Source organism: Rhipicephalus sanguineus, chromosome 1 (assembly GCF_013339695.2).
Source record: "Rhipicephalus sanguineus isolate Rsan-2018 chromosome 1, BIME_Rsan_1.4, whole genome shotgun sequence".
Classification (NCBI taxonomy): domain Eukaryota; kingdom Metazoa; phylum Arthropoda; class Arachnida; order Ixodida; family Ixodidae; genus Rhipicephalus; species Rhipicephalus sanguineus.
In genome coordinates, this window is record NC_051176.1 from 157,152,957 (window position 1) to 157,172,150 (window position 19,194).

General features: G+C 45.2%; 1 protein-coding gene and 1 long non-coding RNA gene across 2 annotated transcripts in view; both read left to right on the forward strand.

Moving 5' to 3' along the window:
* The window catches only part of LOC119400871 (ATP-binding cassette sub-family F member 1), a gene marked incomplete at its 5' end in the record, with an annotated part of 57,141 nt that extends 47,433 nt beyond the window's left edge, over positions 1-9,708 (forward strand). The window contains 4 exon segments of the mRNA XM_037667775.2: positions 1,186-1,257; positions 7,770-7,931; positions 9,335-9,407; positions 9,497-9,708. Of these exon segments, the coding sequence (XP_037523703.1) occupies positions 1,186-1,257; positions 7,770-7,931; positions 9,335-9,407; positions 9,497-9,681 (492 nt within the window).
* The window catches only part of LOC125759076 (uncharacterized), a 365,173-nt gene that overhangs the window by 265,835 nt on the left and 80,144 nt on the right, over positions 1-19,194 (forward strand). The gene's annotated exons all lie outside the window — the stretch shown is intronic.

Sequence of the window (19,194 nt, forward strand, 5' to 3'; positions counted from 1 at the left end):
TGTTTGTTGAGGTTTTACTTTTTTGACACTAGGGTGCAGCACTATGATCAGCACGGGGCCTAGAGCGTACCCACTCGCGCGCGCGGTTCGCTGAGAAGCATGGCCACGTTTTCACCGCGTGCGTTTTACGGCGGTGCTTTTAGCGAAAGCGAGGATGACTTTAGTGAGGAAGAGAATTACGTGCCTCCACCAGACAGTGATGACAGTGATTCGACAGAAGTGAGTGACGAAGACGACGACGGCGGCGGTGGAAACCTGCAGTAATAACCCTGGCCTGCACACAGGGGAATGATTTGAGCGGTATCATACGTTGCCCAAATATCACTAAAAGAGTTGCCTGCAGAATGCAGGAGCAAAAATAAATATCCTGTGCGTTTCTCTTCCACAGCTTGTGTTTTTATTCGCGGCGCCAGAAACTGGCGAAATAGTTTCGGACCGCTAGAGCCGGAAAGTGGGTAAAGGTTTTGGACCGCAAAGGGTTAAACATACAGGCTATGCCGTACATGTACGACGAAAACCCTTTGGTGCCTGTTAGGTGATGCCATACATGTACGGCGAAAACCCTCAAAGGGTTAAGAACGAAATATGCTGTCCTCCTAACGATCAATAGCACATTTATGTCCCACATTTATCTAACAATTCCTTAATAATCAGAATGGAATGGTGGCCTACACCAGACTGATCACTGCACTAGTCTACCCTGGCATGCATGAAATTCTCCAGAATGCCGAGAACACATGACATGACTTGCTGAACTAGTAAAGTAACTTGTTGTTTGAAAGTGCACTCATAATCACACTGAAAGCCTTGTCATTGTGGTCACACTGAGCAGTGTGAGTAGCCTATTTCTATTGCCTGCCGCAATGTGATGGTGCAAAGCGATCACGCATACAATGCTTCAATTGGGCAGTCAAGGTTTGGACAAAATGTAGGTTGATTTCTTGAGATATAAGTGGGTCCATGCAAGCTCAGAGGTCATGTTTTATGCATGCACTCTCCTCACTGTGTCCTGTGTAACGGTGTGTGGTGTTGATTCTGCTGGGTGGATGTGACATACAGTGTGACATTTAGGCAACTGACAATTATTTAAAAGTTGCAGAAATATTACATGGTTCAGGATGACCGGAATTAATTGTGCCTTCTTTTTTTTTTCCTTGTCCTTCCTTGTCACTGGACAACTTGTAGAGGATAGGTCGTTTTGATCAGCACTCCGGGGAGCAGCTGAATCCTGATGAAAGTCCCGTTGAGTACCTTCAGGTGATTGCACTTTCCTTGTTAAATATCTTGCTAAATATCTCGTTTCGTTAAATATCTCAAAACGCATCAATGTTTTGAGATATTTAACGATCAAGATGTCTAACAGAAACTGAATCTATTGAGAATTGTGCTCAAGCTGCGATTTGGTTGGAATTCAACCCACCCTAGAAAAGTAATAATGATTACCAGTTTGTTTTATCATTTTAAGCATGAGCCACGCGTCACACGAACATTTATAAATCGCTCTAGTCGAACGCGTTCTCAAACTGTCATTACCACAGCTGTATCTAATGTCAGTATTCTCGTGGCAAAAAGTAGCTCTGTGGGCTGGCTGATCCTGTTTCTGTTAAGGGGGGAGGTGGGGATCGAAGCTGAAATTCTTTATTTTTTGTAGTAGAACAATGAAATTTGGCATGCTTATTGGGAAGTGCACTGAATGACTATTTACAAAGTTTCATTAAGATATCTCCAGCAGTTTGGACATTATAAATATTTACTTGCATCATCCTTGTACCAAACTTGCAGAAAGCCTCGCATGACAATAAAACATGGTAAAAGCCCAAAGTCGCCCTTATATTTTAGCCATAGGAATGGTTCATGCTGTGACATTCTCCAAATATTTTTATTACCTCGATTTTTTTTTACACGAAACATTACATCCATGTTTGCATAATGCATTCGTCATCGTCACGTCAAATTAGCTAAAGAGTAAAAAAATGGGAGAGTAATTCAAAAATACAGGAATGTCACAGCGTAGAGAATTGACTAGGGAATACAATGCAGCAGACCTCATGAAAATCCATCAAGCCATAGTCGTGCTACGCTTTCTGCAAGTGAGACAGTCGGGTCAAAACACACTTCTGAGAAAACGAGCCCTAAAGTTGCACAGCCAGTACATGTAAATCAAAATGCCTTGGGGCTGTAATATTTAGTGTCTTTGCTTGCAGGGGTTTTCTTATGTCCTTGATCTTTAATTTTTCTGCACTATGTGCTTTCCTTTTTCTTTATTGGTTATTTTTGTCAGCTCTTTGAAGGGTGAGCCTATCAGATTTAATGCCCAGACTTGCACATTACAAGTCTGTGGCATGCAAATTTAGGTGTGCTGTGGCAGTTATGGCCAAGACATTGGTGGCACAGGAATTTCCGAGTTGTACTCAATGAAGCGAGTTTGGCAGATAAAAATTCGTCCACACCTTTACACAAGTTCATTTGTCACCCCCTCCTTGATACGCTTCATCATTCACCCGGTCGTGGTAATGGTAGTCGGCGAGGCTTTCATTATTTTAGTACATTTACAAAAGCTTGCTGCGAAACCATGCACGGCTTGAAGCGCGCCTAAATTACATCACCACTGAGTGCTTATTTCACCGCGAAGTGCTCGGCCGCGGGGTTCGGGAAGTCGGTGCCCGATATGCTGGGTGGCGGCATTTGGTGGCAATGCCCAATATGCCAAGCCGCAGCGATGAAACAGCGGCGTGCAATATGCTTGGCCTCGCATTTTGGGGCGCCGACGCGCGAAATTGCCGCGGTGCTTCGAGTGATCGCTGTGCGACGAACTTCGGGAGATCGAGCGGCCGTGGCCGTGGGGTCCGCGGCGCTGCCGATGCGTCAAATGCCGATCAGTGATTCCAAGCTGCCAGCGGGCGATATCATTAGTTGCTTGCAACAAAGCGCATTGCGGATTGTTCGCTTTCGCATGTTTGCTAGCACGATGTCCTTCCTCGCAAAGTTCGAATTCGTCGGCGCCGTGAACGTAGTTAGGCCTAGCCACGACTCCGAGCAGTAAGCATGGTCGCGGTGTGCGCTGCCGCGGTGCCCGATGTTTCATAGTTAGTCATGTTCGATCACGAGCACAAAAGGTCGTCCCGCGGTGGTCTTCGTCACGAGGTCCGAGATGCCGACGGGCAGAACTTCTAACCGGGTGAACGCGACGTGCTACGGCGATGTTCGCGACGAGCGCGTCGGGCTACCGCAGTCTGATGCACGGTCTGATGATTGAGCTTTTGGGTGCAGCTGCTAACGCGTAATTATCGTCGACCAGCGAACACAAAACGAGTGCGAACGCTTCTGTAATTAGCGTGATTTTTGACAGCCGTGACCCCGCAACGCGGAAGCCGCAGACGACGCACACCGGGAGCGACCATCGGACCAATGGCGAGGCGCGCTGGAGCATCATGGCGGCCGCGGCCAATCGGGGGCCTCGAAACGACCTTTAAACATTTGCTTTTTGTGCGCTTGTTTTTAAATGGAGGAGCCAGCTGAGGCGGGGAATTTGAAGACGGAGAAATGCTCTTTCAAACGAGCCCTAGATGGTAGTGCTTGGTCGCGTCGTTGCGGAGCTGTTATTTTTTGAAAAACGCTTTCTTTTTTGCGATTTCCGCGATAATTTTCGCCACCTCAGCGGGCGCAACAGTTTGTAATAGCACTTCTACGTGGTTTTCAGCGACGATATTTTGGAATTAGATAGAAAAAGGGCTACAGAAACTGAACATGTGATTTTCAGAAAATCGATTTTTTTGCCATTTTTCGCGATTTGATCCCCGCGTCCCCCCTTAAATACCGCAACATCTCCTGCTTAATTTTAATTATTTCGTGCATTTTTATCTTCCTTAACTATCTTGCGCATGATTCAAGAGGCAAAGAAATTTGAAAAAAGCACCTTATTGCATTATAAAGTAATTGTTAATATTTTACTGGAAATCTCATATTACATATAAAAGAGATAAAGAGAATGAACTGCCTAAGCTGCCAGCAAACTAAAAAAGAAAGCTGATTTTGGCACTTACAGTAATAGGGCAGCAGTCAATCATGCCCATACCTGACGACACCCACCCTGTGGGGAGGATTGGCAGAATGGGGCCTACAGACCTAAATATAAAGGTTGCCTCTCTTTCTTTATTTTTTCTTTTTTTTCTCCAAGGAATAACGCTGGATGTTAAGGCAATACGCTTTAGTATAATAAAAGAAGGTACTTTTTTCGATTGTTCACAAACCACTCAAAAGACATAGAAGATTATTAGACTGTTGCCATATCTACCGCACAGGGGTACTTCGTCAGCAGTTAAGAGATAGGAATGGATGCCATAATGTGCCCTATTTTGTTGTTACAGAATAAGGCATCGTGTCTTCATACTTAAGTTTGAGGTGCCAATTTTAAAGACGATAGTCTTTCTTGGTGAACTTAAACGCAGAAATTTTGGTCTGTCTATCTGTCTGTTTGTCTGCCTGTCACCTGATTCAGGATTCAGCCATTCGGCCTAAGTTTAACCACTTGCTCAATGCCCAGCCATCTTGAACTGGTACTGCCATTCATACCTGTGAACATTGTCGATCAAAAATCAAATGTTACGCAAATCTGAGACGCAACATCGATACATAAGTATTAGGTGGTGTGTTCCTTTACTAGAAAATACATAGATACGTAATTCTAAAGACCCTAGCATTTCTTCGGCTGCGTGGGAAATGGCAGGCACAGCTAGTATGGAATAGTTCCCTACTTTGGTTGTTAGAGATGTGTTTCAATTTCATTTGCAAGCACGTTGCCCTCAATACCTCGGTGCCCGGGCAAGCAGTATATTATAATGTGTTGGGCCCACACAGTAAGATAAGACAGGAAAGGTCGCGGGATCGAATCCCGGCCGCGGCGGCTGCATTTTCGATGGAGGCGAAAATGTTTGAGGCCCGTGTACTTAGATTTAGGTGCACGTTAAAGAACCCCAGGTGGTCGAAATTTCCGGAGCCCTCCACTACGGCGTCTCTCATAATCATATCGTGGTTTTGGGACGTTAAACCCCAGATATTATCAAGATAAGACAGGAGCGCTAACTCCGCCATGGCCCAATGCATTCACTCGCGACAAACGGCGCAACACGGATGCAGGCGCCTGGCTCATTCCTTTGCTCTCTCCCTCCGCTCCTCTTCATGTCTTCGCACGTGCTTTCTCCTTTCCTTGCGCTCCTCGCAACGCGTAGTGCTATCTGTCCAGGCTCGTGCAAATCATTCTACACCTTCTCTCATGAACACATGCACTGACTGGCAGAGGTCGGCAGCGGCGGCGGGGAGCGGTTTGTGCAGAACAGACGACAAAACGGGTAGGCAAGCAGACACGGGAACACAGCAAAGTGCAACCGTGCGCCGTTGCTATAGCAACGACGGGAAGGCCCCCCGCCCGCGGCTCTGCTCAAGGACTGGAGTCTCTTCTCCGCAGCTTTTCTTCATTCGTAGCGCCATCTGGCAAACACACCGTCAAGCAAGAGGCGGCATTGCAGAATGCGCCCCTTCCAGATGAGCGGAGTCGGTGCTCCTGTCTGATCTTACTCCGTCGTTTGGCATGAGTAGTACACAGCTGCAAATAAAGTTCTATAGTTGCAGGATTTTTGTGTTCTTTGGAAATATTACTAAATTTTCTTTTTTTCCATACCATCATATATAGTACTGTGAATTAATGGAAGTAAACGGTATTGGGTAAACAGGATTTGGTTGCATTTGTTCTGACCTCTCGCTCACCCTTCACGGAACTTTACGCCCTTCATGGAACGCCTTTCACGGAACTGCTGGCTTTTGCAAAAACAGCTTGCGAACCACTGCTGTAGACAATGCAACAGAACTTGTACAGACTACCGAGTGGCATTTCCTGTTAAAACTGACATCTACTGGTCTCAATAATTTAAAATCTCGGAGTTCAATTTGACGGATAATTCGAACTGCACAACTTGTCTCCGCAAAATTGTATGCCTTTGACTAGAAACAAACTACCATGAATTTGAGTTCTACGAACTGCCCGTCTACTTTTTCATAACAGTTTCCCACTTCTACTTTTTGCTTTTTTCTTTCAGTCTATTTCTTTGCAAAATAGTTTCCACTCACCGAAACTGCCTCATTATTGCCATTGAGTGAGGCTGAGAATAGAAAGAAGGATGGGGGGGGGGGGGGTACCTGTATTTTATTTTTCGAGAAAAGCTCTTTTCATACTCTGGGCAGTGCTGTGGAACACAGTATTTGAAAACTTGTAACTCTTTTACAATAAAAATAATGCAACATGTTTTTTTTTAAATCAATTCACACTGCTTCGTGAACAACTTGAAGGACTTGGAACTTGACTGATAGTTTTTTTTAATATAAATCTTTGAATAAAGTAACATTTTTGTCACTTTTGTCTTTTAAATAAGAGAATTCTTAATTAAAAGCTACTTCAAGAATACAAGTCTTCAAGTTTGTTTTTCAACTAAAGACCTGTCTCTGCTGTGAATATGTAAATCTCTGCTGTAAGTGCTCAAATTGAGTGAGTTTGTTGAAATTTAGCCTTCTTGAGGATTTTTCAGAAATACATGCATCGCTGACTATTGCAGAAAATGGCTAGAGCTACTTTCCTTTCACTCTTGTTTTTGCTGCAAAGAAGTACTTTTGTGATATTATATTTGTGTGACTATTAGCATGGTCACGAATTTAACAAAAAGCATCTTTTGTAAAGTTGTCGTTAACTGCGTTCTTCCTGTTTACTAAAAGCTCTTCTAAGAAGAAACTGCAGTTTTGCACGTTTTAGTCTTCTGTGCATAATATCAGGAAAATCAAAAGTACTAATATACAGCTTGTCTTTATCTCGTGGAATGGACCATACACTATTTCGTAGAGGGTATGACAAGATGTATTTGGTGTATGCAAGCTCCACCTGGCAACAGCTAGGTTAAAAGAAAGTGCACCTGGGTGCACTTTCTTTTAACACAGTTTTTTAAGTTTAACAAGTACATGTGCACTATGCACCTGCGTGCATAGTGCACATGTACTTGTTAAACTGGTCACATTGTTCTTTTTGAGTGGTGATGGTGCATCCACACATTTTTGCCAGAGGCAGTTAGATATGCACTGTACACAACAGATAACTGTTATGTGCATCAAGGAGCCTTATGTTGTGGCTGGTGCAACATAGCCTCAGCTGCCTTTGTGCCATAGAACCTGACTTAACCAACCTTTATGTTCTCGAACCACAGCACTTAGTTAAAATACTGTAGCAAGTTCGTAAGTTACTGAAGGCTTCATGTATCCTGTGTGGTATTTTTATATGGACCTATAAGCATTACTTTGTGCTTGCTCGCATGTACTTTAATACACTTTTGATGTAAGCACAAACGGTCATTGTGTATGCGTGATGTGGCTTTTATACGAAGTGGCTTGAGGAGAGTATGCATGAGCATATTGCTAGGAGTATAAGTTCCTGGTAGGCATGCATGTAAGAGACAGCATCACTTCAGCATGTTGGCAGCTTGTGCTGATGGCTGTGTGGATTAGCTGTTCAACTCTTAATTACGGTGATGCATCTTTTGAGTTTACTGTCACTGAAAAACCATGCAAGTTTTTGCATCAAACAGGGGAAAGCCTTCCAAGTTACGATAGACTGAATTATGCTTTTGCAAAATTAGGCTGAGCCATGATTTTATGGGGGTTTTAGTAGACGCTTCAATTGCATGCCTGTCTAAACTATAACCATGTTGTTCATGGTGGGGGTACTTTTGCAGAGGCTGTTCAACCTCAACTACCAGGATGCACGCAAGCAGCTGGGTAGCTTTGGACTAGTGAGCCATGCACACACAATAAAAAATAGTGATCTCTCAGGTGGCCAGAAGGCACGAGTGGCCTTGGCTGAGCTGTGTCTACGAGCTCCTGATGTGCTGATTTTGGTAAGCAGGAAGACTTCCTTTTTTGTATTCATCATCTTTTGATGAACGGTCAAGAGCTGTTTCTTTCAAGACGATTGTTTGTCATGATGTTTGACTTTATATGGCAAAATAGTTTGCTTGCAAGGCACCTAACAGAATGGAAGATCGGGCTAGTTTGTTTACACTAAGTATGATTGTGATGAGGAAACAGGACACCAGAACGTAATAGTGCGTTGTGTGTGTTCCTTTTACATTCTTGTGTCCTGCTCCCTTGAACTTCTTACCATCATGCTTAATGAAAAGTGCATGCATTTAGAAAGATTACGTTGTTGCTAATCCCTGTTTTACAGCGAAAGCTGTTATATGAGATCACATCAGCCGATTTTGGTGGCGTAGTTGTCCACCGCCGCCACTGGTGTCTGTAACCGCTGTTACACAAAATGAGAAAAAAAAAATATCCAGGATCAGGTGGGATTTTAACTCAGGGGCCCTATGCGTGGTAGTTGAGCATTCTACTACAGAGCCGCGCCGGTGCTTGAAACTCCTCCGCTAAAAGACCCTATACAGGCGTAATGCCGGTCAAGTAATCGCGCTAACATATGTAATATAGCGTAGTAAAAGAGTAAAATAACAACCAGGCATCACACAATGCCAATTGCGTAACGAGTGGTTCGTGTGATGCTTCCAACCCAGCCATAATTCTTCGTCATCAGCCACAGCATCAACAAAGTGCACATAGTGCCTTACATATGTGTAGCAAGTACCTCGTTTCTCTGCAGAATGGCGAATAATGACATAGTGGGTGCTTTCGTACTTCACAAAACATGATGATTTATAGCATAGTGGGTACCCTGCAAGTGTACTTGTATAGTTGCCCCAAGAGAGTTTACAACGGGCTCTAGAAAGGCTGCGTGCTGGCCTGGCATTTTCTTTTTTGTAACTAGCTGTTTGTGCATGCGTGCATGCGTGTGTGTGTGTTTGTTTCAGGATATACTTGAATTGCTCTTCAAGAGCTACAAAACAGTGTTTAATCTCGGTGTTCACAGTCAGTTTTACTCTCCATTCCAAGCTGCTTAAAAACATATGTTCTTAATTTTAACATTGAGAAAATGAACAAGAAAAAGTTATGATGGCATTGTAGGATGACACCATAATTAAATAATTCAGCTCAATTCTTTTTAGAAAGAGATCTGCGATGCTTGGGCTCGGCTTCATGATATTTTGGCATGGAGTGACCCTTATGCCATTGACGTCTATTCTGCTACACACATATATAATATTTTTTCTTACATACCCAAAATTTTTCTACAATACCACTGCAAACATCTCAAAGTTGTGTATGATCGCTGTGCTTAACTACTACAGTATGCGTTATTGGGACATGTACTGCTTACTTATTGTAAGTTACGAATTTGTGTTGTCAGGATGAACCTACAAATAACCTGGACATTGAGTCAATTGATGCCTTGGCAGAGGCCATCGGAGAATATGAAGGAGGTAAGGATGTCTCATTTTCATTGTTCATGTTCCTGCAAAATCACATAGTTTCAAGCCTAAATTTTGCCCATCTTTGCTTGTTGTTTTAGGTGTCATCATTGTGAGTCACGATGAGCGTCTCATACGTGAAACAAATTGCCAACTATGGGTGATTGAGCACAAAGGAATTGAAGAAATTGATGGAGACTTTGAAGATTACCGCAAGGAACTTCTGGAGTCTTTAGGGGAGACTGTTAATAACCCAAGTATAGCTGCACGCCAAGCGATGGAGTAATAAATTTTTGCTTTTTATTTACAGCATGCTAGGGCAACAGCTGCCTACTTATGGTACTTGTTGGCTCACTTTGTGATATACTGCTCACACTTTAGTTCTGTGATGAACATGAAATTCCACCAATGCTCGACTGTGCTTCAGTGGCTAGCATGAGTTACTTATGCATCTAGGTATTGCACAAGTTTATTAAGAGTTTCTTGCCCTCACTGATCACGAGGTTAATCAGTTAAAGCAAAATTGAAAGTAGAACGGCTACTTCGCTCAAACTCCGCATTCGACTCTTAGGTTTCCAATAATAGGCGTATCTACTACCGGGGGGGGGGGGGGGGGGCGCTGCCCCCCCCCCCCCCTTCAGACACACCTTCTGGAGCGGTCGTTGTCAGCGGCATACTGGCAAACCAACAGCTAAGGCCTAGTTTCCATTTCAACACAGGTGTCGCATACTTATGTAACTGAACTTTATAAAATATCTGTGGCATCTGCCCTGAAGATCGTCTTTCGTGCAACACCAGGACGCGTGGCATGTACTTTGCGGTGCGAGCCGGGGGTGGGGGTTCACCTCCCCCCCCTCCCGAAAATTTTAAATTTTGCTTGCGTATATATGCACGCACGAACATACACGAAGTATGGTTGAACCCCCCTCGCCCCCGAAAAAAAATGTCTGGCTACGCCCCTGCGAGCCGCCTATGCGATGCTTTCACACCTTGCGCTCTAGCATTAAGGAGGAGGCTACCGCTGAGCAGCGGCTCACTGACGTTAGACTATTGCGTCCTATTTTCATTCAATTCTAACTAATGTCAAGTTTACATGACTGGCGATGCGCAAGCGCGGGCGACGACCAGAAAAGTATGTGAAGGTGTCAAACGAATGTACAGTATTGCCAGCTGGGAGTGAATAAGGGCGGAGAAATGCTCAGTGGTTCAGTTGGGCCATGCTAAAGCAAAACGCCGGGGGATGAGGTTTCCGCCTGTGTCTCCGATTAATCCGCTCCGCTTGCTTATCATGTGGCTTGCAACGACTGCAGCGGCTTGCGTGAAGGCGTTAAAAAAAAAAAACGCATCCTCGGCAAAGAAGGCCTGTGATGTTGCGATGAGCTCTGATGAGTGATGTTGTATGCGCGCATGAATAGTTCAACAATGTTACACTAACCCTAAAAATATTTATTATACGCAAATCGTTCTCGCTAGCTGTTGCGGTTAGCCTCTACCAAATTATCGGCGGGAAGTAATCTTATATTCCGTTTGAAACGGGACACTGTCCGGTTATTCAAAAAAACAAAAACAAAGTATTGTTCGGCAGATTAAAAATGACGCGCTGTTTATTCTGTAAACATCATTTGACATTCATAGTAAAAAAAATTCACAGCATATCCACGGGTGAATGATAAAGAGCTTGGGCGAAGCTCCTGAAGCAGTCATGGTTACACCGTGAAATCTTCAGTGGTTTCGCCCAGCAGTAATCAAAGCGATAGCCCAGTAGATCATCAAAGACGTGACAAACACTGTATATATTTATACAAGAAATTTTATCAATCGTAAGTGGCAGCTAGACGCTTCCGTTCTCCCTTCATTATAACGGCTTTATGGTCGGTGAAGTAATGCATTGGTGATGGATCGTAGTGGGATGTTTGCAAAGACGAAGTAGTGGGCAGTTTGCAAAGGATCGGTGGTGGGTCGTAGTGGGATGTTTGCAAAGGTGGTTACGCCGGACAACGGAGACGTGACAAGGTGAGACTAAGAGGAGCTTCGCCCCGAAAAAAAAAAAAAAACAGCGCGAAACCTACAAGGACGAGACAGATGAAACAGGACTAGCGCTGACATCATTTTGACATAGCGAGTTTTCGCGGTTTCGTGACGCAGCATGAGAGGCAGGCGATCTTAGAGCAGTCCGAAAATTTCTAAGGGCAAAGGACGAATGGCGAGAAAGATGCAGTATCGGAAATAATTTACTACCTTGATATCGGTTCTACTCAACTGTGCATGAACATTAATTACGTAGTGTGATGTTTTCACGCCTTTCTTTGCATCGCGTTACGAACAAATACTGTGGAGATTTCAACCAATCATAAACAGCTCGTGGCCGATACAGAACAGAAACAAAAACTAACAGGGTCCCTTACGAATTCGCCTAAGGCGACTCAAGGACGAAAGCCATCCATTGCTGTGTTAAAGGGACACTAAAGGCAAACAACAGTTTATGTAACAGTGAAAGTTTAATGTTTGAGAATGCCTAAAACATCAGTACTATCAACAGCAGTGCTCTACTAATCGAGAAATTAAGGTAAATGAAGGACTGTAGGAAACGATATGCGCCACCAGTGGGACATTTCGGAATGAGCCCGATGACGTCAAGAGTCACAATTTCAGAAGACAGGAGAGGCCCCGCCCAGACGACCGAAGCGTGGCAGCCGATCGCCTCCGCGACTAAAGAAATAGCCCCGCTCATGCACGCGCCGATGTTCTCCGAAGGCGGAGCCACCGGCCGTCCCGCTCATGACGTCAGTCCCGAGTGCGCGCCCATTGGTGCAGGCTTGTATTCATCCGCCTTTGAGGAGGAAATTCCGCTGCCTTCTAAAGTTGTATCCGACTATAGTTCGAAATACTTATACTAAAAAAAAAAATAACGTTCCATGCATTGCAAGACGTAATAAAAGGCTGCTTGTGCGTTTCTGTTTCATTCATGGAAGAAAGCATTTGGCGTTACCAAAGAGAACGGCGCAGGTGGTTTAAAAGTTCCGTTCTCGCCGGGCTCCTCTCCGCTGAGTCCGCTCACGCGGTCGCGTGGTCGCGTCTCAGCGGTAGTTTCGTGATCGCGTACTGTTGCATGTGCTTTGCGCGCTCATGAAAGTCGCTCTAACGGAAAGTTCGACGAAATTCCGCGTCCCTGTTATGTTTCGGGATGCCTGAATGGTGTGCGCCGCTGGAGCACCAGCAGCTGCAGCAAAAAAACCGACGTGACTTTCCAGTGGATGCCGCAAGTAAACCCGTACGCCGAAGTGGCTGAGTGCCGTGCCTCTGCGACAGTGTGCTAAACAACCAAGAAATCTGCGTGTGTGCTCGCTGCACTTTCGAGCAGAGGATTACGAGATCAACCGCAACTTGGGCAAGGCTTGTAATCTGCTTGTAATGTGCCCTTGAGAGCAGAAACCACAGCTAAAGTGTACTCCACAGCCAGGGGCGTAGCCAGAAATTTTTTTCGGGGGGGGGGGGGGGGGTTCAACCATACTTTATGTATGTTCGTGCGTGCGTTTGTATGTGTGCGTGCCTATATACGCAAGCAAAAGTGAAAAATTTCGGGGGGGGTTTGAACCCCCCCAACCCCCCCCTTGGCTACGCCCCTGTCCACAGCGTCGGCTGCCGGGCAGTAAAGGCGGGTAACTTTGGGCAAAGCAAACGCTACGTCCGGCCTTTTCAGGCGGGCGATTTGAAATGCGCTAACGCTGTGCGGACCACTAGAACGTGATTTTCTTTCAAAATAAGCATTTCCTTGGCCCGAAACAAGCACTGCGAGGTTTGTGGAACGTTATTTCAGCAATCAACGTCGACAACATTTGCCTTTAGTGTCCCTTTAACGTGCATTTTATATCATGCGAACGGCGCTTTTTTAAATATTTTAGCCACGCGAACGCCGCAACGACGCAGTCAACGAGCGCAGTCATCACTTCGTTAAATCGAGTTTCAACTGTATTTACAACTGTCCTCAAGTTGGCAATCAAAAAATGAAGTTTTGTTAATTAGTCATTTCAATGTTTAGCAGCGGCGAAGTATTTCCACCTCGACGTGGAGTTCATGAAGACAACAGGTGCCTTACTGCCATAGCGTTTTTATTACAGTGTAGTTTTTATTAAAAATCTGTATTGTCTAAAAAACAAAAAGCACCCGTGAGGAAGAAAGTAGTCTTGAGCATGAATAAAGCAGCGATGTCTCAAGTTTTACGGAATACTTGTGACAGAGCACTACGAGCGCATACTGCCATTCACACGAAGGAACCCTCTACGTCGGCAGCGTTCGCGGTGATTTCAACTGCGCCGGTGGCATATACAGAGCGCTGGTGGAACATAGTTTTTATATATGAAAGCCAACAAGAAGCAGGACGTGGCTTGGAAGCTGGCGCTTTATTTCGAGCTGGTTTATCGGTTCATTTTACGAGCAGGGCAGATGCAGCGTTCCCGACGAGTGGGCCTGACGCAACATTTCACGTTCCTTTGTGCGTCAGAGAGCGAGAAGTAAAAAGAAGGCACGCACGAAATATTTTGCTTATATGACCTAGAAAGATAAAGGGAAAGTAGGATGGAGAAAGCGGACACAAACGTGAAGCGGGCTGGCGGGATTTTCCTTGCAAAATGTAGGCTTGGAGAAATACGAAGCGCAAAGACGGCATTTCGTCCGCATTTCACGTATAGCTCGCGTCGAAATTCACGTGCTTCTCGATGAGCACCGAAAATATGCTTAGGAAGCGCGCAACTACGCCCTCGTCTCCATGTGAGGACAGAAATACACGCCCGAACTCGATGAAGTTCAGACGAAAACGCCGAAACAGGTAGGCAGATGCGTGCACCAAAAATGGGTCATGCGGTTGGGGAGAAGGACGGGGGGGGGGGGGGGGGGGGGGGAGGTAGATGGAAAGAGAGAGCGGAAATACATGAACCAGTGACACGGCAGAATTCTTGCAAAGCTCGAGCGACGCAAGATCATTTTGCGTTTTGTCGCTAAATATGTTGAAGCAGCGGGCACGCACCGGCGTTTGCAACAGTGCCCGCGTGCCTTGTCGGGAAGGCGTTACGAGGAACACGGCTCGCTGCTCAGATTCAAAAGATGCGGACGCATTGATCGACAAAATTTTCCGGCGACATGTGGAAGCACTGGGTGGAAGTAATGCTGCTTCCTCACTGGAGTCCATTCTTTGGCGGGAAGCGATGTGCGTCTGCATTCTCTCGACGCCCTGAAAAGAGTGCGCGTGCGTGCGGAAGGTGACGGGATTGACGTCGGCTTATTATTGATGGTTAGGAAGGCTTGTTTACAAGCTGCTGCCTTGCATACATATTTCTGGGTCCGGTTTGAACTCTTTCGCTCATATCCTTTTTCGCTTGCTCAATACTCAAAGAGTAGTCTCTACACATGGATGGTAATGCTCAAAAAGCCTAGTGCAAGTTGCGTCATATTTCGATGTTTTGTAGCAGCAGCGTCACGAAACCACGTGGAAGACCCCTTTGCAGCCCAATGGTATATATGTTCACGCATAGGCATCAGTTACACGGGGTGGGTTGGAGGAGGAGGGGCAAGGGTATGTTTTATAGTGAACTATATATATAGTATGTAGTACGGACGATAGAAAAGACAGGGGCAAGCGCACGCTCGCAACTTAGTTTTAATAAACCGATGTTTAGCTACCTAAACCCTCACGCATGCGTACATAAAAAAAAACAATGCGGCACAACCTACGAGTTATGAAAGCATACTCATTTTCAAACAAAGACAAGGACGAGACGCTGATACATTGGTTTCCAATTTGCTTAACGTACAGTCGAGCGCGATTTGAAGGTTACCGCGCGAGCGTCGACTAAGAACTACAACAGCGCCACGTCCCAGAATACCCTTTCGAGGAGAGGGAGGTATCAGGCAAGCTTCACTCACTCTTTTTGTTGTTCCTTGCTTAAGCTGCGATCACTCCTGTCTGAGGAAGGCACATTTTCATTTTTTTTATTACAACGCAATATATTTTGTTCAACTTAGAAAGCCTTTCAAATGAAGCAGTGCCAAGCACCAGCTTTACCATATCTTTCCCAGCAATTTTGTTACCGTCCGCGGAGATAAGAGCCAACGAAGAATACACTTGATCTCAACAAATGAAAAGCTTAAAATACAGTGAAAGGGTGTAGAATTCGTTGTAGGGGCGATTGTTGTAGCATGGAACAGCCAACTAGTGCAAGAGGAATGCGTAACCTTGATTTTCACTGTTCCGAAACTTGCCGCTAGGCCCCTGGGACGCTAGGCCGGTCGACGCTCGCGCGATAACCTTCATATCGCGCTCGACTGTACATCGCCTCTGCTAGTTCACGTGCACCTTGTCTTTCCTTCTGCGTAAAATAAGCGTGCTATTTAGCAGAGGTTCACACGAGCACTCCTTGCAATGATGCGGCAAATGCGAACTTGTGCCATTCCTCAGTGACAGCGCATTCTCTCTTAGGCGATCATTTATACAACGGCCCGACTGGCTGATGTACACCTTTCGGCAACTTAGGGGAATCCTGTACACAACGCCTACTGAATACTTCAAAAAGCTTTTTGTGTGCTTCTTGAAACACTCAGCACTTGGTGCGCAGGACGAAAGAGCACAAATGCGTGAAAGCCCCCGAGGAACGGAAAACGCTACAGGAACTTCAAAGCGAGAGGCCACGTTCTTTAAAAATGAGCCACTCTGTCCACATACGGAATGACAATGGGGCGCTTCCTCTGTATCTTTTCGCTTGTTTCTGAAACACTAGCGGGCTCACGACGAAATTTTTTTCAACAAAGCCTCGCACACCGAAGCCAGCACAAAAGAAGGAAAGCCAGCCGAAACATGTCTGGAAATCTGCAGTTTAAAGCTTTCCTGAAGTACGGGGGGGGGGGGGGGGGTGCAAGACCTAGTTAAAGCCAACTGTAAGCTGGTACTCACAATGACTATTTTCACTGCTTTAGAATGGGCGGAACTAAACGGTAAACATTCCTTCTGTGCACGAGGGTGATACATCCAACACACGTGGTTTTCGTCAAGCGTGAGATGAAGATCTAAAAACTGCAGCTTGTCGTTAGCAGGAAGCTCGTGGGTAAACTTGAGCCCTTGTCCAAGTATTTTAAGAGTATCTAAAACATCCGTAACACACGCAGAGTAAGCTTTATCTTGCTCCTTTTTCAAAAGAACCGAAAAATTGTCGACGTATCTGAACGAGTGTAGGACCTTGCCTCTAGACAAAGCGGTTTCCAGGCGCTGGTCCATGTGTGCCAGGAAGACATTAGACAACACAGGTGCCACACAAGAACCTATACATATACCTTCCTTTTGTACGAACAGCTCATCTTCAAAAGAAATGAACATTGCTTCAAGATAAAATTCCAACAGAGCCAAAAATCTTTCCACCGAAACACCGGCATTGTTAATGAAGGACACAGCCCCACATAGGCGTATCTACCAGGGGGCGAGGAGGGCGCTAGCCCCCCCACTGAGAAATGTTGGGGGGGGGGGGGCGCAGCCCCCCTTTTTGGTCAGTGATTATTGTCGGCTGCAGACTGGGAAACTAACAAGTCAGGCAAAGTTTTACTTGAACGCAGCAATGACGTAATTTTATAATAAAATTTGTCCTACGATTCTGCTGTGACGACTGTCCTCCGTGTGTCGTGACCACGCACTGTAGGCTACCTGCGGTGCGGGCTGCCTATGCCACGCTTGTGCGTCTTGCGCTCGAGCATTGCAGAGGAGGCTATCGCTCAGCAGGGGCTCTATAACATTACAGCATGGCTTCAGAACGGCGCAACAAGGAAGACGAAAATACGAAGGATCACACGAACACAAGCGCCGACTCACAACTAAAGTTTATTCCATATCACAGATCAGATATATACACACACGTGGCCTCACACAACGTCAAAAACCAAAAAAAACAACCAAAACCCAAAGCACGTTAACCATTCAGGTACAAGATTTCTTTATCCTGTAGCGCAATCGAGGGACAGCTGACACAAGACTGTTTTTTATTTTGAATGTTCCATGCCTCGATTACTTCCCGAGTCGTCTTATCATGATGCCTTGAAATGATGCTAGTGAGGCTAAACTGAGGCGCGCAGCCGCACTTCTGACAATGCTGAGAATGCTACAGGATAAAGAAATCTTGTACCTGAATAGTTAACGTGCTTTGGGTTTTGGTTGTTTTTTTTTGGTTTTTGACGTTGTGTGAGGCCACGCGTGTGTATATATCTGCTCTGTGATATGGAATAAACTTTAGTTGTGAGTCGGCGCTTGTGTTCGTGTGATCCTTCGTATTTTCGTCTTCCTTGTTGCGCCGTTCTGAAGCCATGCATCTGTACCAACTCGCCCAATTGTCAGTGCTACTCAACATTACAGCAATCTGTCATGATTTTATTTTGTTCTGCCTGGACTGAAAATTAAGTAATCGCCGATTATCGGTGATTCAGATATGGGCGGGAAGCAGTAAACGTTTTATAGCCCGATCAAACGCTCTCCTTTTTCAGGAAATTCAGTTTCTTTCTTTGAAAACGAATAGCATCGCCACTGCTCTATATCCAAACTGCTGTGAGTTGATGAGTATGTAGGTGTCCAGTATTTTAGTTGTGCCTAGCCAGGACAGCTAAAATAGATTCCCACTTTAGTCTCCGATTAGCCTGCTTCACTTCGCTTATATGTTAGACTGCAGTGATCGCGGCGGCTTGTAACAAGGCAGTAGACTCGAGCACGTTGAAAAGCCCAGCTTTCAAGTTTGCCCCGTAACTTGATCTACCTCACCAGGGAGATGATCAGCGTCCACGGTTTTCTGGACTAAGAAGGCTGCCCACCTGCAAAGGATTGTGTCTGTTCCTAACAATATTTATTTCTTTCTCTACCTCTTTGTCAGCAACGATGAGTTCACAGAGAGTTGTACACGCGCAAAAACAGCTCAACATCGTTATACTACAACTGGAAGTATCTATTATACACATATGAATCCATCTCGCCCGCTGCTATAAGCAGCGGCTGCCAATGTTTTTGGCGGGCAGCTTTCTTAAATTACGTTCAGAAAGAGACACTGTCTGGCTATTCCGAAAAAAATGAGTTATTGTTCAGCACAGTAATGTGCTGCTCATTGTGCACACTTCATTTTAACGCCGCGGGTTTTCGCACACTTGTGACGTCGCGCAACAAGGAGGCGATTTTATGGTACATTGAAAATTTTTGACGAATAGCGAAGAGCCAATGACAAACAATACGGAGTATTGAAAATAGTTCACTATTATTATTTTTTACGCAGTCATGCGTACGTGGTAATTACGTGGTGGATCACTTACGCGTCATTTGTTGCGTCGTTTTACGAGCAGGTGCTGTGAGCATGACCCAGAAAATTTCGACCAATGATTAACAGCTAACGACCTATGCGGAAAGAAACAATGCGGGGCAGTTTAACGTTGTAATCGCCCACATTTTTTCAAGGAAAATTTGAGCTTACACAGTTTACGTAGGCTATTTACTTGGAGGAACCGGAGGGGAGGAGTAAAGGGTCACTTCACCGCTTTTCCGTCCACCCCCCACCCAAGCTGGGAAAAATAGGAGGGCAAAGAAGGACAGCTAGTATATAAATTCGTAGCCATTTATAATCATAACTATACACAACCAGCGCAATGTGGTTTGCTTAGGTATTAATCGACTGAACTTGGTCTTCTTCTTAAGAAAGACATTATGTTAGAGGGCTCTAACAGTAAAGAAATTGGCACTCGGCTTATCCTGAAGACTTCTGCGAAGTACCCTGCTTTGTCAGCCACATGT